The following is a 24995-nucleotide window of genomic DNA, read 5'->3' as shown; positions in this document are numbered from 1 at the left end:
TCTACTACTCACTGGATGACAGAGTTCATTATTCTAAGTCTCAGTTTGCTCGTTTATAAAACGCATGTTAGGGGCGCCTGGGTGGCTCAGTCGGCTAAGCATCTCAGTCTTGATTTCGGTTGGAGTCCTGATCTCGTGGTTTGTGAGTCTGAGCCCTGTGTTGGGCTCTGTGCTGACACTGTGGAGCCTGCTTGGAATCCTCTCTCCACCCCTCCCCTGCTCATGCTTTCTCTCTCTGTCCTACTCATGATAAATAAATACGACTTAAAAATTTTTTTCTTTAAATGTTTGTTTACTTTGGAGAGACAGAGTGCGAGCGGGGTGGGAGATAGAGCAAGGGAGACACAGAATCCAAAGTAGGCTTCAGGCTCTGAGACGTCAGCACAGAGCCTGATGCAGGGCTCTAACCCATGAACCAGGAGATCATGATCTGAGCTGAAATCCAATGCTGAACCGACTGAGCCACCTAGGGGCCCCAATAAACACAGATAAAAAAACAAACACGTGTTGGGGTGCCTGGGTGGCTCAGTCAGTTAAGCATCTGACTTTGCTCAGATGTGACCTCACCTCTGGTAAGTGCAAGCCCCGCATTAGGCTCTGTTCTGACGGCTCAGAGCCTGGAGCCCATTTTGGATTCTGTGTCTCCGCCTCTCTTTTGCCCCTCTCCTACTTGCCCTCTGTCTCTCTCTCACTCTCAAAAATAAATAACATTTAAAAACCACACGTTAATGTCAGAAAAGTTAAATAAGTTGAAAAATTATTACAAGCTCATTCAGGTTGAGAAAATTAGCTTAATTAGCTTAGGAGAAAGGCAGAATTCCTTCCAGAGAAAGAACTGAGATTTTGTTTAGGAAAAACTTATGTGTTTATGAAAGTCAAGTCTCCTAAGCACAAATAGAAGAGAAGAGGATTAGACAGAGAAGTAAATGTTTTTGTGGGTTTTTTTTTTTTAATGTTCATTTAGTTTTGAGAAAAAGAGCACAAACAGGGGAGGGGCAGAGAGAGAGGGAGACCCAGAATCTGAAGCAGGCTCCAGGCCCTGAGCAGTCAGTGCAGAGTCCCATGTGGGGCTTGAATTCATGAACTGTGAGATCATGACCTGAGCTCAAGTTGGATGCTTAACCAACTGAGCCATCCAGGCACCTGACAAGTAAATAGTTTTGATCAATAAATAGAAAGTGTTGGTTTTCTACTGATGAGATGAAAGTTTTGAGGGAAGCCTGGGCTTGGGAGAAAGTAAAGAGATGGAGGAGAGGGTTTCACTAGAAAGAACTATGAGAATCTGGTCTTACCAGCTTCCCCAGTCCATTCTTCCCACGGCAGCCAGAGTGATCTTTTAAAACTACTAATTGGATCATGTTGTTCCCTTTCCCTTAGTCCAGTGCCTGATACTTAGAAGTTTCTCAGTAACAATTTGCTGAGTGAATGAATGAATGAAAACACTTGCCAGGTAGCAGGTGGATCCCTAAAGAAAGAGACTTTTGTGGAGAAGTTCTGTGTAGTGAGGGCGGTTTTGGACACTGATGTTTAATAGTCATTTTAAGTAGTTCCCCATTTGTTTTGCTGTAATCACCCTTCTTCTCCACCGCATCCCCCCAAATAGCCTTCAGTGAAAGTCTGCTGCACAAAACAGCACTGTTTGGGGAGGATTTAAGAAATGAAAAAAAGTATCTAGGCAAACAATGTCCAAAGATGGCAGGAAATCTAATGAACAGGGGAACCCAGAATTCAGTGGGACCAGTGAGAGGTGACCAGAATCCTCTGAAAATGTGGGGGAAGATGTGCTGTCCCCCTTATGGTGGATTAGGGGCTTGGCCCTCCATTTGGCTGTTGAAGAAAAGAATAAGCTGGACGACTTTGGAGTAGCCACAACCCTCAGGTTACATAAGAATGATAAATATTTAACTCATAGAGACGTTTGTTTTGAGGATTATATTGGGATAATTCATATAAAGCACTTAGCACAGAGCCTGGCACATAGTAAGAACTCAGCAAATGTTAATTGTTTCTCTTCATTTTCTTCCACTCCCTCCACTAGCTTTCTGCCAGGCTCCATTCATTCTTTTCCAAGGACACTTAGGGGGCGTGCCCTGTCCTCTCTCCGCCCACCACAAGCTCCGCCCCTCACTTCTGCCTGGCTTGGTTCTTGAGAGGCGGAGCCGAGGGAAGAGCCCAGGGCGACGCGGTAAGGGCGGGGCGCATGCGCGGGCTGGGCTGGGTGGAGGTGGAGAGGAAGAGCTGCCGGAAGTAGGCGGCCGAGGTGGTGGCAGAGCAGGCGGCAGCTGCCAGGGAAACCGAGGCGCGGGACGCACGGCCCGCAGACAGGCAGGCCAGGCGGCGTCTCTGCGCGCCCAGGAGTGCCCCGTTTGCCTGGGCTGAGGGTCTCTAGTCCGGCAGCCTCCTCTGGACTCGGGCCTTTCCCTGAGCCCGCCAGGGGGCGCCGCACTGAGGGGGCTGCAGAGTGGGGGGCGGGCGCGGCTGACAAGAGAAGGGGGCGCCCGGTCCGGCCCGAGGGGGAGGGCTTTTCCCCCCGCTCAGGAGGTGCCCCTGGGCGGGGGACCCGGAGTCCTCACCTCCGAACTGAGGCAGGGGTTCCTGGGGGCGAGGAGGGCGCTTCGCCCTCTGCCCCCGCCGGCACCCTGGCCATGACGGGCAAGTCGGTGAAGGACGTGGATCGGTACCAGGCGGTCCTGGCCAACCTGCTGCTGGAGGAGGATAACAAGTTCTGTGCCGACTGCCAGTCCAAAGGTAGCGCATCCCTCCTGGCGGGCACGGGGTGCAGCTAGCCTCCGGCCGCGCCTGGGAGGTGGCCTGTGTGGGGAGGGGGTTTCTGGAGCTTAGGCCGCCCGAATCACGTTAAATGGTAAGGCGTGCTACTCTTACTGATGAGGCTGCCGCGTGTTCTGCGGCGCCGGGATGGTGTGGGGAGAGGCTGCGAGGGAGAGTGTGAGTGCCTGGGAGGGCCGGTGATGATGGGGGTGGAAGTGGCGTGGCGTGTGCAGGTGAGAATGTCTGTATGTCAGGGCTCCGAAGGAGTTCTGGGCCGACTGTCATTTAGAGGCAGCCCAGAGCTCACCGCCTTCCACTTGCAAAGCTGGGGGCGGGAGCGGGGGGGGTGGGGGAGGAGGAGGAACTGCAGTGTGTGTGTGTGTGTGTGTGTGTGTGTGTGTGTGTGTGTGTGTGTGGAGACGGTGGGGGGGCGGAGAGGCAGAGAGCGGGGGAGGAAGAGAGGGAGGGAGGGGGAGGAGGGAATTGACATGACGGTAGAAAAACTGCTTAAATAATTTTTTAAGGTGGTGATTGTTGCTGCCCGCTACTTGCGTAGCAGCTCCTTCTGTCATTTTACAGCCTTGCTGAACTCTGTCAGAGTTCATGGGTAGCTTTCTTTCTGGATATGTGAAGTGGGTACCTGCCTTATGCAGTGACACAGTGCGGATTTCTAGACAGCCTGGCCCTGGCCGTGGAGTGCGTTGGAGGACTAATGTATGTGTGTGTGTGTGTGTGTGTGTGTGTGTGTGTGTGGTGGCAGAAACTGGCACATTGTGGTTGAAGTGCAGGATCCTGTTTAGTCAGTGGAGAGAAGGAAGCAGTGGATGCATCAAATATGTTGTTCCATGATGCTTACCCTTCCAAAGGTGAAATGCGATCATTGTAAATGGGCAAAGCCATTTAGTCTTTGTTTTCTGTGTCCTCAAAGATTCATGATTTGATCCCATTAAAAATCAGTATGATAGGAAAGCTTGGTTATAAGTGAAAGCTTGGTTATATGCACCCAAAATGTATAGATGCAAGATTCTGTAAATATTTTGTTTCCTTATTTTCCTTCTGAATTCTTTGGAATACAATTGGAGAAGTTGGGAAAATACTTTTCCCTTTGGGGAGAAGGGGATAGTTCTATTTGGGGAGCTATTGTTAATTTGCCTCTGTTCATAATGCAGTGGATTTACCACAGTCCTTTGCCATATAGCATATTGGGCACACAGTATACAAGAAAGATTCAAATGTATTTGTATTTATCAATATCGAGAAAGGAAGGACATGCCTAATTCATACCTTTAGGTAATTACCTTTTATTTTAGAAAATGAGGTTATGAAAGGAGAACAGGGACACGTAGATTTAAATACCTAGTAGTATATTTTAATGCCCTCTGCTAATAGATAAATGGCATGTGCTCTTAGGAAAAAGGTCCCCAGACTTCTTTCCTGAATTTTTGCTGTAGCAAGAATTTGCTTTAAAAAGTATTTTAGAATCAGGGAGCCTGGGTGGCTCAGTTGGTTGAGCGGTGGACTTCGGCTCAGGTCATGATCTCCCAGTTCATGGGTTTAAGACCCACATTAGGCTCTCTGCTATCAATGCAGAGCCAGCTTTGAATCCTCTCTTCCCCCTCTCTCACTGCCTTCCTCTGCTGGTGCTTTCTCTCTCAAAACATAAATAAACTTTAAAAAAAAGTATTTTAGAGTCAATTTATATTGAGTAGGTTAATTTCTTATAGTTGACTCTTGTTAAATCTTGTCTTAGATCTACTGGAAGATTCAGTTTAAAATTTAGGAGTGTATCTCCTGGCTTTACTCACATTCCCTTATGTCCTTAGTTGACAGATCTGGAGTCACAGTGAAGCAACCCACGAGAGTGAGCATTGCTACATTTGGGGAGTCAGATGCCATTTTGATGATTAGTACTGCTTTCAACCCCCCATTTCTCCTACTACTCATACTTACTCATATTCCAATGAAATATAGCATATGGAAGAGAGAGCGCGATTCATCACTTCTTTTCCCCAAACTTTCCACTGCTCTTTCTTAATAGCATTACTGGGAATCAGGTAATGAAATATTAGTTAATTCTTAATGAGAACTAGTAACTACTGGCTTGTGAACTTTCTTAACTGCTATTAATGGTAGAATTCTGCCTCCTGAAATGATTTCTTGCCACAAATTAGCTTCACATTTTGGCTTAGTGGCTTCAGTGACTTGGCCATTGTAGTAGACATGTAATGACAAGGTGTCAGTCATCTTTCTAATTTTTTAAAATATTTATTTATTTTTGAAAGTGAGAGACAGAGTGCAAGCAGGTGAGGGGCAGAGAGAGAGGGAGACACAGAATCTGAAGCAGGCTCCAGGCTCTGAGCTGTCAGCACAGAGCCCGATGCAGGGCTTGAACTCAGACTCTGAGATCGTGACCTGAGCCAAAGTCGGATATTTAACTGACTGAGCCACCCAGGTGCCCCAAGTCATCTCTCAATTCAGTTTAATTACACATTGATGAAGCCTCAGCTTATCCATTTTGTGAATAATCTAGCTCCTTCCACTCTTTCAATCTTTGTCACTCATTTTCCTCCTCTTTCCTAATTTTGGTTTCCATAATGATCATGTAGACAACTACCGGGTCATGGAAGTTGACACTTCCATGGAAGTGTCCATGGAAGAGACACTTATATCAGGAGATTAAGTTACCTGTTAGCTCTGGTAAAAAATACATGTAGTGGGAGGAGGTATTTAAAAACTATTGGGTTTGGAAAATGAGATTCAGATCTGAGTTTATTTATCCCTATGTCTCATGTTGTTTCTTACTTAGAAATTGAGATCTAACTATACAGAACTTGGTGAGTGATTACTAATCCATTAATATTAAATCACATAATATAGCCCTGGGCTGCAGACCTATGAGCAGGTATTTTTGTGATGTTCTAAAACAACCCTTTGGTAATGGCTCTTCTGTTTAAAATCTTATACTTGCTTAAGGGTGTTACTATCTTTAGATATGTAATGTGAACACCAGAGTAGAAAACAAGCATGTGTGTTCTTTACGTAGTATGAGCTTTGTTGGTCCTGGGATTTTTAACTCTCTTGAACACAAGACTCACCAGTTTCTGGGACTTCTAAGGCACTGAAGTGATTCCTGTGTGGCAAAGGAAGCTGCTTTGTTACTACCTTTTAAAAAGTGCTTTGACTTACTTTTAGGTCCAAAGATATGGTTTCCTCATCACCCAAGGATATTGTGACCTTTTGGGTAAATTTTTGGACTGATTTAAGTAGTGATAGAACAAAGGACAAGCTTACTAAAAATTCCAGATATGCCAAAGGTAGCTCTACTCAGTTGAGGCTGGGTCCCATTTTTGGATAGAACCTTGTGGGGTTGTACTAGTCCAAGGCTTAATCTTAACTCTGCAGTTCCATAGTCAGTGGCCCTGGAATGACTCCTACTAATCAACCTCTTCAGAGACTGGTTTAAACTAGACACTATCTTACTTACCATGTAAGGATCTTTGTCATGACCTGAATACCTGTTTCCACTAATGGGACGTTACTCTCTCAGTATCAAATTTTTTAAAAAAATTCAGAGCTTTTTAATGAGCAGAGAATTAAAATGGAAGAGATTTGATGGTCTTGTGGAATATTTACTACAGACTGTGAAATACCACATGGAATTCTGGAGTTTGACGGAAACTTTGTAATATTTGGTACTTTCCCCTTCTGCTGCATCCTGTCTCTGAAATGTTTTACCTTGAATTACCTAACCATTGCTTCTGTTCCAGTTTCCATTATATGTTCTTAAATTTATTTTATTTTTAAAATTTTGTGTTTTTGTGAGAGAAAGAGAGTGTAAGCGGGGAAGAGGGGCAGAGGGAGAAAGAGAATCTTAAGCAGGCTCCACGCTCAACGTGGAGCCCAACTCAGGGCTCGATCCCACAACCCTGGGATCATGACCTGAGCTGAAATTGAGAGTTGGAAGCTCAACCGACCGAGCCACCCAGAAGCCCCTATACTTTTAAATGTAAGAGATATCACTGTCATGTGGTTCAAAATGTAAAAGCTTCAAAGGCAAATATGTACAAGAAAAAGTTGTATTCTTCGATCCAACTACTAACTAGGCCCAACCCTGGTTAGCTTCTGAGATCAGACTAGATCCAGGTGCATTCAGGGTGGTGTGGCCATAGACAGGAAAAGTTGTATCCGAATTCCTGATCCCTTGGGGCACCTGGGGTGGGGGGGCAGTTCAGCCAGTTAAGCACTGACTTCGGCTCTAATCATGAGCCGAAGTTCATGAGTTCTAGCCCCACGTCGGGCTCTGTGCTGACAGCTCAGAACCGGGAGCCTGCTTCAGATTCTGTGTCTCCCTCTATCTGTGCCCCTCCCCTGCTCCTGTTCTATCTCTCTCCATCTCTCAAAAATAAATAAATGTTAAAAAAATGAAAAATAGATAATCCCTGATCCCTTAGCCACCATTTTCCCTTCCTCGAAGTAACCACTTTTGGTAATACCTTATGTGATTTTTGAGAGATGATATATACACAAACAACTACTTTTTTGAAAGTGTACTTCTTTTAGTAATCTCTGTACCTAGTGTGGGGCTTGAACCTACAACCCCAAGATCAAGAGTCACAAGCTCTTCTGACTGAGCCAGCCAAGCACCCTACAAGCAACTACATTTAATTATATGCTTTTTCAGTGCTTTCATGCAGGGAGTAATATTACAGTTCATAGCACCTTGCATTTTCAATCAGTAGTATAATATGGACAGCATGCAGGTGCTCTGTCCATGCACATTCATTCAGGAGCTTCTTCATTCTCTCCAGGTGTTTTCTAAGGTGATACCTAGGATATTTTGATTAAGTTCAAAGATATGCCTAAGTGATTTGGAAACATCTGCTCTTGTTGAAGTCATTTTAGAAAATGTCCTAGGTCTGTCCATAGCACATATTTACCACATTTCAGGTGGTAAAGAAGTATAGGAATGGAAGGGGCTGCAGACTTGATGTTGAAACATCCAATGAAACTCCTTCACACTTATTTTAGCTTTGTGGCCTTCAGCACTGCCCTGAATTTTCCTCATTTGAAAAATGAAAGTGCCTTGTAAAATAAATGTTCCACAAATGTAAGCATCACTTGCTTATCACCATCGCTGGTCTGATTGATGCGGCCTTGGTTTTAGTTGTTTCACTTTCTGATTTTATGCCCTTAAATACTCTGGTAACTGGAAGCCATCGTTAGAATGACTCACTCAATAATTCCCTAGTCTTTAAGCCAAAACCATTTCCTATATATGGGGGTTCTGGCATTTTTGCAAATGTACTTTATGGTACCCTTGAGGATGGTCTCTGATTTTTTCCTCACTCTTCAAAATTGTATGAAAGATTAGACCAGGGAACTTTATGTAGAGATTTTCTAAAGTAGTCCTAAATTTTAACTCCAGTAAATTAATCTCTGGCTTTGCTTTATATTTGTTTTGTGTTGGTAGTTAAGTCATTGCGTGTTAAGTAACATTTTTTAGAACATGAACTTTCCTATCAGTTTTTAATTATTTTACCTATATTTGTGACACCTTTTGAGAGGTTAAAAAAATTCCATCAAACCTAGACAACAGAAGAAGTTTTGTGTCCATCTCTAGTTGTTAAACACTCTTCTCCGGCCAAGATCAAATAAGTTTCTGGGTTTTTACAGCAAATGCACCTTAACTCTAACAGTCATGGCTGGGTTGACACAGTTACACTGAAAGTAATTTATCAAAATCCTCATTAGACTGTCTTTTAATATCAACTTGTTAAGCCTGTTCCCTGGGAGATGCTTTCCTATTTGTTCTCCTTGTCCTTTAAATAACATTCTGTGGCAGTGGGATAGGGTACAAAATACCTTATCATTTAAGCGGAACTCTGCAAGCCTCAAATCCACACCATATGTATTCTTTTTGAAAATATTTCTCAGCACTTACTTTGCATCAGACACTGTATCAGGATATGTGGTAGATTCAGAGCTAGGGCCTTTGGTCTGAAGGATTACACAGTTGAATGGGGAAGCAGATGTGTAAACTGATAATGATGCAATGTAGTATTATCATGATGGCACTGTGTGCAGGGAGAAAGGAAAGACTGGAGAAAGCAAACAAGTCCGCCTCAGGAAGTCATGACTTCAAAGGCTGTGTAGGCTGTGTCTTGAATGATAAGCATGACTTTGCTAGGTGAATTTAGGGGACTTTGCATTCTAAGCAGAGGAAAATGGAATGTCCAAAGTTTCCAAAGTAGTGTGTGTGTGTGTGTGTGTGTGTGTGAGAGAGAGAGAGAGAGAGAGAGAGAGAGAGAGAGAGAGATTGATTCTCTAGTATATTTTGACTACATGTTGGAGAGTGGCAAGGGATAAAGTTTTTGACAGGTAGTCAGGGGCCAATAAGGTTAAAATCCTAGCCCTGTAGTTGATTTGGTGTATAGTATTGAGATTATGGATATGCTTTAGACCCTCTGCTGTGTAAGAAGCCCATACTATTGGAAGTCTACCTGCTACTCAAATGGAATAATAAGTATTGCAGACATGAAATGTTTTCTAATTGATGAGTAGTAAGAAAGGTCTCAATATTGTGCCCACAAGATCAGTATGGAAGTGTGCCGTCACGAGTACATTAAATGATCTTAGAAAAGTCTAGTGAAATGCCAGCAGTAGATATTATGTCATTTCTGGAGTTGACGACGTTGATTTTGAGGCTGAGCATGCTTAGATACTCAAGCGGTTTAAGAGTGCTGAATATTTGATGTGTGCTCTTGGTTGCTGAGTGCTTAGGAGGTGTAAGCAGGTAGCTTGCAGCCTGATCTCTCAGTGCACTTTTCAGCAAACATATTGCTTTCCAATAAACCAGAAAATTACTTTCTTTCTGCATTTTTCATGTGATGTCATTATGATATGTAGGTGGCAGCTTTCTTGGGCACAGTTGTCTATATAACTGTTCACCACATGAGTCATTGTCTGTTCCTATTCTTCTGCCTGAAAATTCCCTCTTGGAAATGATGTCATGCAGTTGGTGACTGCAACACTTTACTCATTATGCACATTGCAGTTTGCTCTGTATGTTATGTTGATGGAACCTACCTATGCCATAGACAAGGGATAAAGTGACTTGTTAAAAGGACTCAGACTCAATTCCTTCAAATGATATCCCCTCGTAATAAAGATGCCAAGAAAGAATCTGCATAACACACACACATGTGTTACATTCTGAGCATACAGTGCCTAACTTCTGTTATTGTGTCTGCTTAAATCCTTATCACAGTTGTACTTCTGTTTGAGCAAGTGGCCAGTTTATGTAGATACTAATTTTGAAGAAGTTCTGTATTGGCCCTGGAATGTGACAGTTCAGCTTACCACACTGAAAAGGTAGGAACCAATCTATGTAGAGTAGAACACTTTAAAGTTAATTCACTTTTACCAAATTCCTCTACTGTTAAAGAAATATTCCTATATTGATACACTTAAAAAAAATTATAATGTGCCACAATTAACATGTCCACTAGAATATAAGCTCTACAGGGGCAGGCATAGATGTAGCTCTTAGTAAATATTTGTTTGAAGGAATGAATTGATCTTGTCATTATAAATCCTTTGTTTCTTACTAGAAGAAATCTTTTACAGATTATCTGAATAGTTGTTTAATTCTTAAGAAAGTTAAGTTTTAAAATATATTTTAAAGTCCGGGACCTGTCAGGGAAACAGAAACCATTGTAGGTAGTACAAGCAGAGGGGATCTAACATACGTAATAGGAACATACGTAATGGATGATGTAAAAGCTTAGCAGGCAAATGGGCTGGTGAGGCAACCCAGATATGAGCAACACCTGGGAGCTACTGTGACCCTAAGGAAATGAGAAGGTGCTCGTGTCACCAAAGGCCAGAAGTCTGAGCTATCTGGTGTAAGCTAGACGCACAGAAAGCGAAGCTGTGTGGTACAGCTGGAACTGTGACCCTGTAAGAGAGCATTACCCTGGCTTCCCTCTTCCTCCTTCCTCTTATCCTCATCGGTGCCTCCCATTGATGGAACTTACCCAGAAATCGGTTGGCAAGGGAGCCTGGGAGATGTAGGTCCCACTGACAGAGTGGAGCAGGGGTAGGATCCAAGTGGAAACAGGCAAGGCACAGGGACACTTAAAAAAAATCTCCATGATGTTATTCTTTCTCTTTATAGGTAAAGAGTTGAGTTATTTTGGACAAGAGATAAGTGTTTTCAGGCAGATACGACCTTGTGTGCTTCTAAAGAATCTTAAGGGTTGCTGAAAAAATAATTAGTCCCAGGAAGTAACGTAACAACTCAGTTATTGAGCTGGCATCCTATATAATTAGGATGTGTGACCAGGAAAATTGGCTTCTGTTGAATCTGTATTTCACTATTTTTTGCTCTAGGAGCAGTTTATCAGTTTGGGTACTCAGAAAATAAGTTCCCACCCCGTCGATCCTGGGAAGTGTTGGGCATGATTGTGTGTGTGTGTGTGTGTATGTGTGTGTGTGTGTGTGTGTGTGTATACGCATACACTAAGCTTGTCTCATCTACAACTGAAAGACTTGAGTCAATAACACGTAAGATGTACAAAGAAAGTTTTAAGGATTTCAGCCTTCTAACATGGTGCAGATGAGACTTTCCTTGACAGTTAAAGTAATTGCAGTGGAGCTAATTTTCCTTGTGCTACACACCATTTTAACTAGTGTTATTGGTTCGTCTGGGGTTTTCCCCCCACAGCTTCAGATAGGTTAGCACTGGGGGAGGGAGGTGAGATCACCTGATCCACTTTCTTCTATACTGGACCTGAAAAGTATTTTTTGTCTTCTAAGGAAGGTTGCTGCTGTTCCATTTAAAGGCAGAGCTTTCCAAGGTACTGCTAGTAGTTTTCTTCTTGATTATAAAATGTTTAATGAGTTACAAGATAGAAGTTTGGCACTTTCTAGAAGGGCTTTTTTTGTCAATCAGGTCACCTGCCTTTGGGCCCCTGCTACATTAATGGAATTGGTGGAACTAGGCCAGCAAAGGTTTTCAGTAGAGTGTGAGTATATTTCTCTTCAGGCTGTTATTTTCCACAGAGGTGACGGGGTAAGGGACTCTGAGTAAAGTTACCGTCTATAAAAATTGCAGATTTCATTGTTCTTCTCTTTCCTCCCAAAATTAATTTCCTCTTGGCAGGTACAATTCACAGATGTAATTAAAGTGTAATTTGGTATTCTAAAAAGCGTATCAGACTGCTTCCCAAAGTACCAGTTCTTTTCAGCCAGTCCATTTCGATTTAAGAGGTACATCTATGCATTTTTTGAAGCCTCGTGTTTAATAATTACAACACTTTGCTACTGTATTTGACTCTTCCATTTTCCAAACTTTCTCCTTCCCTACCCCACTCTTCTGGCTCCTGTATTTCCCCACAGGCTTTGTGGATGCTGGTCCATTGATGGCTGAACTGCAGGTCCCTTCCCAGTGGAAAACCCCAGAGATGAGCCAAATCTACCTTCAGCTGTGGCCATCCATCAGTGTAAGGTTGCCTGGCGGTTGTCTTCAGTTTGTCCAGCACTCCTCTCCCTTGCTCCCCCTCCCCCCATCCTCCCTCGTGTGTGGCTGAAACTTGCCCTGGAATCCCGCCTTTGTAACATGTCACTGGGTAGTAATAAGATTTTAATACCGCTGCTGCTTTTCGTTTTCAAGTAATGTTAAATAGTTCTCTGACTGTTTTTGTTGACCATAGCCCTCTTTTGCCCACCCAGTTTGTATATTTCTTATGGGTATTCCGGTTTGCTTTTGAATGCATATAGGATATGGTTTATTTAGAAAGTATTGGATTTCATAAGCCCAACTGGAGAATACTTTGTTGATTTTTTTTTTCTTAATTTCAAGTCAGAACTTTCAAAAAGAAATTTCTTAATCTGAAAGACTGAGAACTGGATCCCTCAGGCACCATTTCATTTCTCCTCACCCAAAAAACAAATGTGTAATGTTCTCATTTTATGATGCGTTGAAAATAATAAAGCGAATACAGGAGTAAAGGAGGCCTACTCTCAGCTCTAGCTCATAAGCCTGGCCTACCGTAATGATTTGAGAAAATAGAGCACCTTCTCTTTTCCTTTTTTTTTTTTTTTTTTTAAATTAGCATGCTGTCTTTCACAGCTAGTGATGGAAAGACCGTAAAATCCCCAAGCCTTTACTGGGGCCGCCTGGCTTACATCTTTAAGGCCTGCACATTAATCCTGCAACGTAACTTACTGAAGTACACTCAAAGTTAATTTTATTAAGCTTCTTCCTCTTTCCTTGCCTTACTGGAAGTCCCCCAATGTGTAGATTTAGAAATGAATTCTCTAGAATTTCAAGCCTTGAGTTAAACATTTTGTCTTAATATTGTTTAGATGGTTGCTTTTCTTCTTCTGCCTTCAAAAAATAATTTGTTACAGAATTTTCTGTGTGAACTGGTAACATCTTATGCTGCAATCTAAAGATCGTGAAGGAGAGGGTGTCAGTGTCTTCTTGCTGATACTTTCCCACTTGCCTTATAATTGACACAAGCTCTTCGATGAATAATAGGAAGGACATTCCGTGCTCTTACCAGGATGCTTTTGTTCAAAGTAGCGATAAGCAGCGGTTAGTGGAAACCAATTTATGTGTGGCAGCTGATTTGAGAAAGAAAGAGTGAAAAAGATTTAGGCTCTTCTGCTATGTTGAAAGCATTTGTATTGAAAGAACAGCTGTTTGAAACTGGGGGCCCTGTCCCTCTGAAGGTAGGCCTGAGGAGTTTGGTTAGAGGAACTGTCTTAGACTAGAGGAGAATTGTGAGAAAAACTTTCCTGTAGTGTGAGTGCTGTGTGAACATCCCAGCTTGTATGTGAGAGAAGGAAAAATCATTCAATGCAGCATTGGAAGGAAGATTCCAGAGCAGTTCCTCTGAGCCTTCTGACTAGGTTCTGAAGCTGGTTTGTCTGATACGAGTGACTCAAATCAAAGGCCCATATTGTGGGCAGAGTAAAAATAGGGCTCAGTTTCATTAGACTTCTTTTTTTCTTTTTTAATTTTTTTAATGTTTATTCACTTTTTTGAGAGACAGAGAGCGTGAGTAGGGGAGGGGCAGAGAGAGAAGGAGACACAGAATCTGAATCAGGTTCCAGGCTCTGAGCCATCAGCACAGAGCCCAATGCACGGCTCAAACCCACAAACTGTGAGATCATGACCTGAGCTGAAGTCGGATGCTTAACCAACCGAACCATCCAGACGCCCCTCATTAGACTTCTTAATGCATTTAAGGAAAAGAAAAAATTCATCACCATAGACCAATTATTTTTTGTATTGTGGGATATTGGGGAGTGGGGAAGCAGGAAGGTCCTTATGCCTATTAGTTAAACATCTTTAAATGTTATTTTCTTTAAAAAACAAACTTTATTTTTTTTCCTGCTTTTGAAAATTACTCATATTTGTGAAAAAAAATGATTGGGAAGTATGAAAAAGGGTAATGATGCAGAAGATATTTCACATAATCCCTATCACCCATTGTTTTACTTGAAATTATTCCATAATAATTTTATATCATTGTTTTGCTTAACACTTATCATAAGCGTATTTCATGACATTAAAAACATTTACGTATCTTTACTGTATTCCATCATTTGAATATGTCATTGGTTATTTAATTCTTGCCCAATTGTTGAACATTTGGGTTTTTAGTTATTCAGTATTATAAATAATGGTATAATGTAAATTTTTGTGTTGTTGTTAGACTCATGGGTTATTTGTGTGTTCAGAGTTGAGTGGTCACGTGGGCCCTCTAATTTTAAAATGTTGTCAGGGAGTCCTCTTGGCTGAGCCCATGCAGAGATGGCCTTGCTGTGGGGTTGTCATTGTGAACTGCTTCACTGCAGTAGACATCTGTTGAAGTGAGGAGTGGAGAGCTGCAGAGAATCCTGGCGTAACCATAAAGAACAAATTTATGGGACATGATCACAGCAAGATGGGCCAAGATACATTCTTTTTTTTTTTTTTTAAGTTTTATTTATTTATTTTGAGAGAGAGAGAGAGCACACACACAAGCAGGAGAGGGGCAGAGAGAGAGAGAGAGAGGAAAAGAGAGAATCCCAAGCAGGCTCCTCACTGTCAGTGTGGAGCTTGACTCAGAGGTCGAACTCACCACAAACCATGAGATTATGACCTGATCCAAAACCAAGAGTTGGACACTTAACTGAGCCACCAAGGTGCCCCCCAAGATATATTCTTATTTTATGCATAGTCTTCCACATTATATGCTTGATATATGGACATGTTGCTGTTCATTGATGAGCATCTTTTGTTGTTCATACAGCCCTCCTTCACTTAACCAGTCCACTGGGAAGGTAGATTAGAAGTCCTCCATTGGTAGAAAGGGGGTGATACTGCTGCATTTTTTGTTTGTTTTGCGGTAGATTTTTTTGGTTCTGTTTTAAGAGCTTTCCTTGGACTGTAAATTCCACAAGGACAGGGACTGTGTGTTCCATGTATGTCTGTATACCTAATGCACAGCATCTGGCGCACATTGGCCATGTCTCCATCACGAACACTATTATTCTGTTAATGTGTGTTCGGATCATATGCTTTTTTTGTTTTGGCTTTTGAAAGTCATCCTCATGCTGTTAACTCTGATGTTTGAAGACCTGTGACAGTCCAGGAAGCCGAGCAGGTGAATTTCGTGGTTGCTTTATTGTGGTTACTTCTTTGCGCCATCTCTTTCTTTTTTGTGCTTCTGGCATCTGTGCCGCCTTGAAAGAGGGAGCCAGTCACGAAGCCAGTACTCTGCCCTCTCAGTGGGAGGTTTTCGTGTGACACATCATCTTGGGAGAAATGTAGCATGGGGTGTGAAACAGGAGGCTGAAAAAGCACTCCTTTAGCCTTTTTGTGGGATGGGAGTAAATGTTTAGACACTGCTCTCAGGTGCTACAGAAATTAATAATAACCTTGCAGCAGTTTTAGAAGCTCTTCTTATACCCACTGGAACAGGTTTACTTAATTTGGAGAACCCTGCTTTAGCTGTTTTGAAGCTGCGATTTTTTTTCCTAGAGGCCTGCCCTGGGTTCCTCTACACACTGTTCCTTTTGCAGGATCTTTCTGTCCACACCGTTGACATTTGCCTCACCCCATTGCCCCACACTTTCTGACCCGTATCTCATTATGCCCAATTCTGAAACATAGAGTTTTGAAACATGGTAGTGAGTGTTTTCTTTTTGAAAGGGCAAATCTCTACCTTTTGCTCTCCTCCCTTAAGCCAGGACTTGTTTAGATGACTAACATTCACCTTGCCACTGGACTGTCTGTACTTTGATCCCAGAATTCATTTCTAGTATGCTGTTTGTTTGAAAATGAAAGTTCTCTAGCTTGTTTGGATACAACTGTGATTCAGTTAAACTGGACCTGATTTTCCGTCTGTTTGCCATTGGTTGGGGATCCAGTGATGTGTTAGGAAAGCTGCTGCACACCGTTGCAGAGAGAAGGCCATGTGTCATGGTCTTACACAAGGGTTTGTTTGTTGACTCAGATTTTGTGTAAAGCCTCCTTCTGGGTGAAAGGCACGAGCTTCCCTTCAAATAATGGAAAGGCATATTCTGCCTGGCCACTTGTTCTGGAGCCCTGGTATGTTCCACTCTTCTCCACTTTTGGGCTTCTTTTGAGGAAGAGGAATGTGGGTAGGAAGAGGTGTGAATAAGCCTTCACACACAGTCTCAGTTGTTGGGCATCCCAGTAGCAGAGAGTGAATTGTATGTTGTAATAGAAAAGAACATCTAAAGAACAGGGTATCAATTTAGCAACCATTATTGAGCATCTATGTGTAACACACTTTTGGGGGTATAGAAAGATGATTCTGGCTCCAGCCCAGCTGGTGATTTCTTCTATGAAGTTGGGTAAATGACTTGACCTCTCTGGGTCTTGGTTTCTCCATCTGTGCTTGGACTAGACAATCCTTATGGTTCTTTCTGTACTTAATGTTTATCTGTTTGTTACCGAACAAGAGAGAAGGCTTTTTCACAGAATTGATATATTCTTAAATCTCACGTGCTTCAGACTAAATGGCCTAGAAATAATTCCTGTAGAGAAGAACTTCTCAATATCAGCCCTATTGATATTTTGGCTACTTCTTTGTTGAGAGATTGTCCTGTGCCTTGTAGGATGTTTACCAGCTTCCCTGGCCTTGCCCACTAGATGCCAGTCATGACAGTCCCCACCCCCTGCCAATCGTGACAACTAAAAATGTCTCCAGACATTGACATTGCCTCTTGGGGGGAAGTTGCTACAGTTGAGAAGCACTGCTCTGAGGGCAAAGAGTGGTACTGTTTGAATGTGGGCTCTTCTTTCTTTTTTTTTAATTTTATTTTTTATTTTTTAAAATTTACATCTAAATTAGTTAGCATACAGTGCAACAATGATTTCAGGAGTAGATTCCTTAGTGCCCCTTACCCATTTAGCCCATCCCCCCTCCCCCAACCCCTCCAGTCACCCTCAGTTCTCCATATTTATGAGTCTCTTCTGTTTTGTCCCCCTCCCTGTTTTTATATTATTTTTGTTTCCCTTCCCTTATGTTCATCTGTTTTGTCTTTTAAAGTCCTCATATGAGTGAAGGCATATGAGTTTTGTCTTTCTCTGACTAATTTCACTTAGCATAATACCCTCCAGTTCCATCCACGTAGTTGCAAATGGCAAGATTTCATTCTTTTTGATTGCCGAGTAATACTCCATTGTGTGTGTATGTGTGTGTGTGTGTGTGTGTGTGTGTGTGTGTGTGTGTGTATGTATATATAACACATTTTCTTTATCCATTTATCCATCCATGGACATTTGGGCTCTTTCCATACTTTGGCTATTGTTGATAGTGCTGCTATAAACATGGGGGTGCATGTGTCCCTTTGAAACAGCACACCTAGGGGCGCCTGGGTGGCGCAGTCGGTTAAGCGTCCGACTTCAGCCAGGTCACGATCTCGCGGTCCGTGAGTTCGAGCCCCGCATCAGGCTCTGGGCTGATGGCTCGGAGCCTGGAGCCTGTTTCCGATTCTGTGTCTCCCTCTCTCTCTGCCCCTCCCCCGTTCATGCTCTGTCTCTCTCTGTCCCAAAAATAAATAAAAAACGTTGAAAAAAAAATTAAAAAAATAAAAAAATAAAAAAATAAAAAAAAATAAAAAAAAAAAGAAACAGCACACCTATATCCCGTGGATAAATGCCTAGTAGTGCAATTGCTGGGTCATAGGGTAGTTCTATTTTTAGTTTTTTTGAGGAACCTCCATATTGTTTTCCAGAGTGGCTGCACCAGCTTGCATTCCCACCAACAATGCAAAAGAGATCCTCTTTCTTCGCATCCTCGCCAACATCTGTAGTTGCCTGAGTTGTTAATGCTAGCCATTCTGACAGGTGTGAGGTGGTATCTCATTGTGGTTTTGATTTGTATTTCCCTGATGATGAGTGATGTTGAGTATTTTTTCATGTGTCGGTTGGCCATCTGGATGTCTTCTTTGGAGAAGCGTCTATTCATGTCTTTTGCCCATTTTTTCACTAGATTATTTGTTTTTTGGGTGTTGAGTTTAGGAAGTTCTTTATAGATTTTGGATACTAACCCTTTATCTGATATGTCATTTGCAAATATCTTCTCCCATTCTGTCGGTTGCCTTTTAGTTTTGCTGATTGTTTCCTTCACTGTGCAGAAGCTTTTTATTTTGAGGAGGTCCCAGTAGTTCATTGAATGTGGGCTATTCTTAATATCTATTTTCATTTTGTTCCTCTTCTGCTTATTACCTATCCTGGGGGTGGTGAATGAAGAGCAACCTCATTGGTCAAGAGCTATATCACTCTTCTTTAGCTACTAAAGAAATTCTTCCAAAGAAGAAGAAATATGCATTTCCCAGCCAGTGGGCTCGGTTTGGATCTTCAGAATTATTTTTAGGATATGAGTAGATACTGGTTGTTGCAAAGAGGAAGTTAAGGCTTTAACCTGAAACAACCTAAAAAATGTAAAGAAGTAAGTGTCCCCAGGGAGTGAAGACTGTGACTTCTAGTGGATCAAGTTAGCTGTTGCTGCCTAAAGTGAGGTCATGAGTGATAGTTTAATCATAATATCAAATGTTGAAATATCAGGTCCACCTGGGAGATTTGGGGGTTTGTTTGTTTGTTTAAGATTTTATTTTTAAGTCGTCTCTATACCCACCATGGGGCTTGAACTTACAACCCTGAGATTGAAAGTCCAGTGCTCTGCTGACTGAGCCAGCCAGGTGCCCCCACCTTGCAGACTTTGAAATGATTGCCTAGCTGTTAGCTCAGCCATCCCTCCCCTACATACCTCTTCCCCACCTCCTCCCTCACACCATTGAGGTAGTGATTGAAATGTACTAGTTCCCTTATGAGACCTAATTTTAATACTTGTTATTTTTGCTATAATATGTTGGGTTTTGGTTGAATGATTTTGCATTTGCCCCCAGTGCCATCTTTTCCTCATTTCTTATAAATCTACAGTCTTGACTAGGTTGGGTACAGAATGATGCTGTTGGCTGACTGGGGTAGAGTGTGTTTCGTGACCATCCTTGCTGGGATGCTGTGGGATCCCAAAGCCATGATTTAAATGCTTAAGCCTGTGTTGGTCCCTATCCCTCGGTCCTGGCAGGCTCTATGTTCCATCCCAGCTGAGCTTTTGCTGGAGTAATTGCCCACATAGAGCCTTCAAGCCAAACAATTGTTTGTACTGAGATAGTCTCACTGTTTAGCTCCTAATGAAACAATCTCCTTCCTGCCCCCAATGAAAGCAGCTATTTTTTATTTCTTCCCTCCCTTTTTGGAGACGCTGTATCTCAGCCCCCACTCTTCTATCGTATTCATAAATGCTTTAAGCAGGGTCTTTGTGCAGAGGAAATTGGCTAGAGCCAAAATATCATGGGCTAACTAGGAGACAAAGAGCAGTAAGGACACCCTTTCCCCAACTTTCTGTGTAGGAATATTTAAATTACCTTTGTGTTATTTTTCTGAGTAATAAGTGATTTAAACCTCAAGTCCACATAAGAAAAATACTAGGTTTTTTAACAGTATACTAAATTGGGCCGTTGTTACCTAAAGGAGCTCACAGAAATAACCAAAACTAAAAATAAAACTGAACCACAAAACAACCATAGATGAGTGCCACAGGACAACAATAAGATGCTGTGGGAATCAGGGCAGGAAGGAGAAGAGGCTCGATTGGGAAAGTGGATGGAGCAAGATTTTCATAAAATGATGTTTTGTAAATACAAGTAATAGCCCAGATACAGCTATTTGTGAGAGATCTTAAGTTGATCAGAAAGTATGAGTAATCCAGTTTTCCTTATGCCCAAACTTTAGAATCTCCAGAATATGAATTCGGGGAGAGAATCCCAGGGAACTCCAGTGTGTCCTGCTTCTCTTTCCCACTTTGGGTAGCTTCTTCTGGATTATCAGTGCTTTCACATGTTGCCACGTCTACTCTAAAGCTCTGGCTCACATAGAGACACAGTCACTTCCTCTCATTCTTTCCCCTTAGCCCTGTTAACACTGTTTGGAACTTTGGGGTGCCTGGGTGGCTCGGTCAGTGAAGCATCTGACTCTTGATTTGGCTCAGCTCATTATCTCATTCATAGCGGTGAGATTGAGCCCTGCTCCAGCCTGCTTAAGATTTATTTTCTCTCTCTCTCTCTCTCTCTCTCTCTCTCTCTCTCTCTCTCCCTCTCCCTCCCTCCCTCCCTCCCTCTCTCCCTCCCTCCCTCTCCCTCCCTCTCCCTCCCCCTCCCTCTCCCTCCCTCTCCCTCCCTCTCCCTCCCTCGCCCTCCCTCTCCCTCTCCCTCTCCCTCTCCATCTCAAAAAAGAAAAGAAAAAAAAAAGACTGTTTAGAACTTTGAGTACAAAGGGAGAATAAAAAAGGGACTTTCTTACAAAATATATACGAAACTAAAAAATAGTCGCCCTTTCAAAGTTTAATTGCTGATCCTACCTTGGCTTGTTTCTAGTCCCTGTTCTGCTTCCCAATTCTGAGGTCTCTGTGCCTTAGCTTTATGGGACCAGCTTCTTGATTACCTTGCTTGATTTCTTTTTTTGCTCAGCACCAGGCTCTCCTCCTTGTGAAAGGTGCTGTCTAAGGACCCACCACGCAGGAGTTTATGCTCTAGAGAACTTGACCTAGAGGTAAAAGCCAAAGTAGCCTTGTGCTGCTGCTCACTTAGGGCTCTTTTACTCATTTCTTAGTAGATAGGCATCCAGGCCTCTTCCTGAGGTTGTTGACATAGGAGACCTCATCCTCCGGGTTAAATTCAACACTCTCCAGAAAGAGTGGGGCTTTCCACTTGGAGGCCCAGCAGCATATGCCACAACTTGTACTGCTTTCTCAGGGAGCATTTATTTAACAAGAACTGTGTACACACTGGGGTTTTTTTTTTTTTTTTAGAAGGGAAACTTTTATTTGGCTGCATGAAATTTAAAAACAGTTAAATACAAAAGCACATTCTTTTCTTCCTTTCTTTCTTCTTCATCTTTTTCTTCTTTTTAAAAAAATTTGTATTTATTTTTGAAGGAGAGAGACAGATCGAGTGCGAGCGGGAGAGGGACAGAGAGCACGGGAGGCATAGAATCCCAAGCAGGCTCCAGGCTCTGAGCTGTTAGCACAGAGCCTGACTCGGGGCTTGAAGCAACGAACCATGAGATCATGACCTGAGCTGAAGTCAAATGTTTATCCGGCTGATAAACCACCTGGGTGGTGCCCCTCTTCTTCTTTTTAACAGCAAAACACATTCTTTTTTTTTTTTTTAATGTTTTTATTATTCATTTTTGAGACAGAGAGAGACAGAGCATGAGTTGGGGAGGGGCAGAGAGAGAGGGAGACACAGAATCTGAAGCAGGCTCCAGGCTCTGAGCCATCAGCACAGAGCCCGATGCGGGGCTCGAACTAACGAGCTGTGAGACCATGACCTGAGCTGAAGTCAGACGCCCGACCAACTGAGCCACCCAGGCGCCCCTACAACAAAGCACATTCTAAAGTTTATTTATTTTTGAGAGAGAGAGAGTGCACATCTGCTCGAGCAGGAGAGGGACAGAGAGAGAGGGAGAGAGAGAATCCCAAGCAGGCTCCACACTGTCAGCATAGCTCGATCTCACAAAACATGAGATCATGACCTAAGCTAAAATCAGGAGTCAGACACTTAATCGACTGAGCCACCCAGGTGCCCCACAAAGCACATTCTAAACAAAATAACAAAGGTTATAAAGAAATTTAACAATTAAGAAACAAATAATTGTAAAATGTCAGTTCCCCTAATCTATGAAGTTAGAAGTAAATGGATATAAATATTACTAAATTTAGCTGGGGGTGTTGCTGTTTACTTTTTGTTTGTATTGCATGGTTTTTAAGACCAATCAATCAAAATTTACGGGGCACCTGGCTGGCTCAGTCAGTGGAGCGTGCGACACCTGGTCTCAGGGTCATGAGTTCGAGCCCCACGTCGGGTGTACAGATTACTAAAAAAAAAAAAAAATAAGTAAAACTTAAAAAACAAATCAAAATTTGTTTGGATAAATATTAAGTTACTTTTGTAGATTTTTAAATACTAGCTCATTGCATTTTCTGTATTGTTTCAAGTGTCTCTACCTGGTTGTGTCAAACTTCAATTAATGGCTTAAGTAATAGTGGATATTTTATTACTGTCAAAGTGCAACAGTTATACTGCCCAATTCTAGAGAGTCCAATTAATTGGTAATAACGTGTTCCTAAGAATTCTATTAAGCACTGGCTCAGGAATTATAATGAGAGCAAATGTAGTATCAATTAAATAACAGCCATTTCCTAAAAAAGAGGTAAATCGAAATTACTTTTAAAGAGAGAAATAGGCAAATGTCCTGCTGTGGTTGTGGATGCTCAGGAGACAACTGCTGCTGAAGCTAAATCAAATTTGCATGTGACCCTCAGGCCTCACAGTTTAACCCTCTTCATTCCTGGGAAACCTGATGAAGGGAAAGCGTGCCCTGACCCTCTCAGGCTTCTGCTTTATGAATTAGCCACTTGGGAGAAGTTGGAATTTAAACTTTCTGTGAGCCAGTATTTGTCTGCTGGGACCATTTTCTTTTCTTAGCTCATTGAGCTTTCCTCCCAGTCGACAGGGATGCCAACCAACTTTGTTGAGCTTTTTTCTCATGGAACATAATCCATCTTTGGCAGAGGAAAAATATTTCTTTCCAGTTCTCTCTCAAGGTCTTTGGCCCTCTTTCTGTAGGAGTTGCACTTCTGTTATACACTGCTGATGTTTTGTACACTTTGGGAAGTTTCTTTATTTCTAAGCAGTAAGTTACCTTGTTAATGAACCTTCTGCATGTTTCATTATATGTTCTTGCTGTAGTTGCCTGTCCATTTGGAAATTTCACTGGACCTGCAGGCTCTTGTTTTCGTTTGACTTTCTTCACATAATTGTTTAAATGTTCCTGGCTTTTCTCCTTCAAGCCTTTTGAAAGGGACATTTAAGGTAACGGCATGGATGAGTTTCTTCAAATTGCCTTTGGACTCATAGTCTAGGTGGTCTCCATTTTCTGATCCACTCTCTTTGTCTAATCCCAAATTGCTGTCATTCGCATAATATTCTCTAGAGAGCAGGCAGGTTTATCATTTCCAGCACACTTCAGTCATAGATTTTTAGCTGGCTCTCTGTATCATTTACAACTTATTTCATTTGCGTCTTTGAGTTTTCAAGCATTTTTTTTTCCTCCCGTTCCCGTACTCTGCTTCCGTCCTGCGGTTTCTTGGAAAAGCAACTCTAGGCTTTCCTGAAGATGCGTGTTTTCAACCACACCATCCGTTCTTTCCCTCTGAAGTTGTTCTACATTCTTCTGAGATGCTCTTAGTGTTTTGGCACCAGCCTCTAGGAATTGGAGAGATTTCAATGTATCTTTGAGTGACCGTGTGTGTCCTCGAAGGCAAGCTGTCATCACTGCATGAAATGAAAGTTTAGGGGGCTCACTTTTCTATTCTTTTTTTGAGAAAGCCTATTGTGTGTTAAAGTGAAGAGGTGGATATATTTAGATTTGTATTTTTTGTCATACTCTGTGTTTATAATATCAGAAGACTAGCCTCCACTGGAGCCATCAGCTTGTGCAATCAGCCTAATCTTCTCCTTGACTTTATGAGATTCTTCAACCCCGGGCAGAAAATCTTTTGACTAACTCTTTTCCTCTCCTTAAAATATGTTTGTTCTTTACTATAAAAACAGTCATAGCAGCACATACCAGAACCTCCCAGGGAAACCCCAAGAGACTTGGGCCTTGTCTCAAGCTTTCAGACAGCACCACCAAGAACAGCTGGTCCAGGACTGGCTGGAAAGACACTTTGTGGCAGTCAGGAGGCCCTCTGTTTGGAATCAGGGACTTACCACGCCCAGGAGTCCCTCTGTCTGTGTCCTGTCCCTGAGTGTGAAAAAGGCCTCTGGGTGTCTATGGGTAGGATTGACCCTCCAACATTTCTCTGTGAGGCTGGAACATAGCAGCTGGCACCTGTGTATATGGTTTTAAGGGGGGAGTGATGTCTTCATTGGCATATATAGGTGAAGAGAGGGGTAATAAGAATTGATTCTAGAAGGGCCCCGATCGGGCAAGAATTTAAGCCACACTTAGGATTTTGGAGTTCACTTGACCACGAAGGTCCAGTTACATGTCTTTGAACGGGGTAATGACATCATCAGAACATACCTTGCCAGAATGTCCTTTTCGGAGGGGGGGCAGGAAAAAGGCCAAACTAGGACCCTGCCCTTTCCCTTCTGAATTGTTCTGAAGAGTTGAATAATAATGGTACAGGTTGGTTGATTTGGTAGTTCTTTATTACCAGTAAGATCACCTAAGTATGCACTAGTTATCTACTGGCAGATAGGATGAGTTATATAGCCTAACCTACAGTGAATCCCTACCTACTATGGACCAGGAAAATAAGACTGGGGTGGACCTTGAACCTACATTTACTAAAAGTTAACTGCCCTTCCTATAGTCTTTTCAGAGTATAATCTGAGTATACTTTTCAGAGTATAGTCTTTTCAGAGTAGTTCAGTGAATTTTAGAGATACTGTTACTACATTTTAGAAGAGGTAGATTTCAGAGATACTCTAATCTAGGTAAGGAAATTGACTCTTGGAGAAGTGAATTGACTTGCCTGAAGTCAAACAGCTGATTTTGTGGTACAGCTTAGATAACCGATATTTTTAGCTCTGTGGATAGCAGGGGCTAAGTAAATAACATGAGATAT

The 24995-nt window shown here is 42.3% G+C and overlaps 1 protein-coding gene across 2 annotated transcripts in view; it reads left to right on the top strand.

The window, feature by feature from the left end:
• SMAP2 (small ArfGAP2) overlaps positions 1 to 24995 on the top strand; it is a 54965-nt gene that overhangs the window by 4265 nt on the left and 25705 nt on the right. The window contains exon 1 of one of the 2 annotated variants that reach the window (XM_060626496.3): positions 2212 to 2748. The exons of the other annotated variant lie outside the window; for it this stretch is intronic. Within the exon in view, the coding sequence (XP_060482479.1) occupies positions 2646 to 2748 (103 nt within the window). The 5' untranslated portion in view covers positions 2212 to 2645. Of the gene's footprint in view, positions 1 to 2211; positions 2749 to 24995 lie in introns of those variants that run through there. 2 annotated transcript variants of the gene reach the window in all.

This window comes from Panthera onca, chromosome C1 (genome assembly GCF_046562875.1).
Source record: "Panthera onca isolate mPanOnc1 chromosome C1, mPanOnc1 haplotype 2, whole genome shotgun sequence".
Classification (NCBI taxonomy): Eukaryota; Metazoa; Chordata; class Mammalia; order Carnivora; family Felidae; genus Panthera; species Panthera onca.
This window is presented reverse-complemented; position numbering and strand designations above follow the sequence as displayed.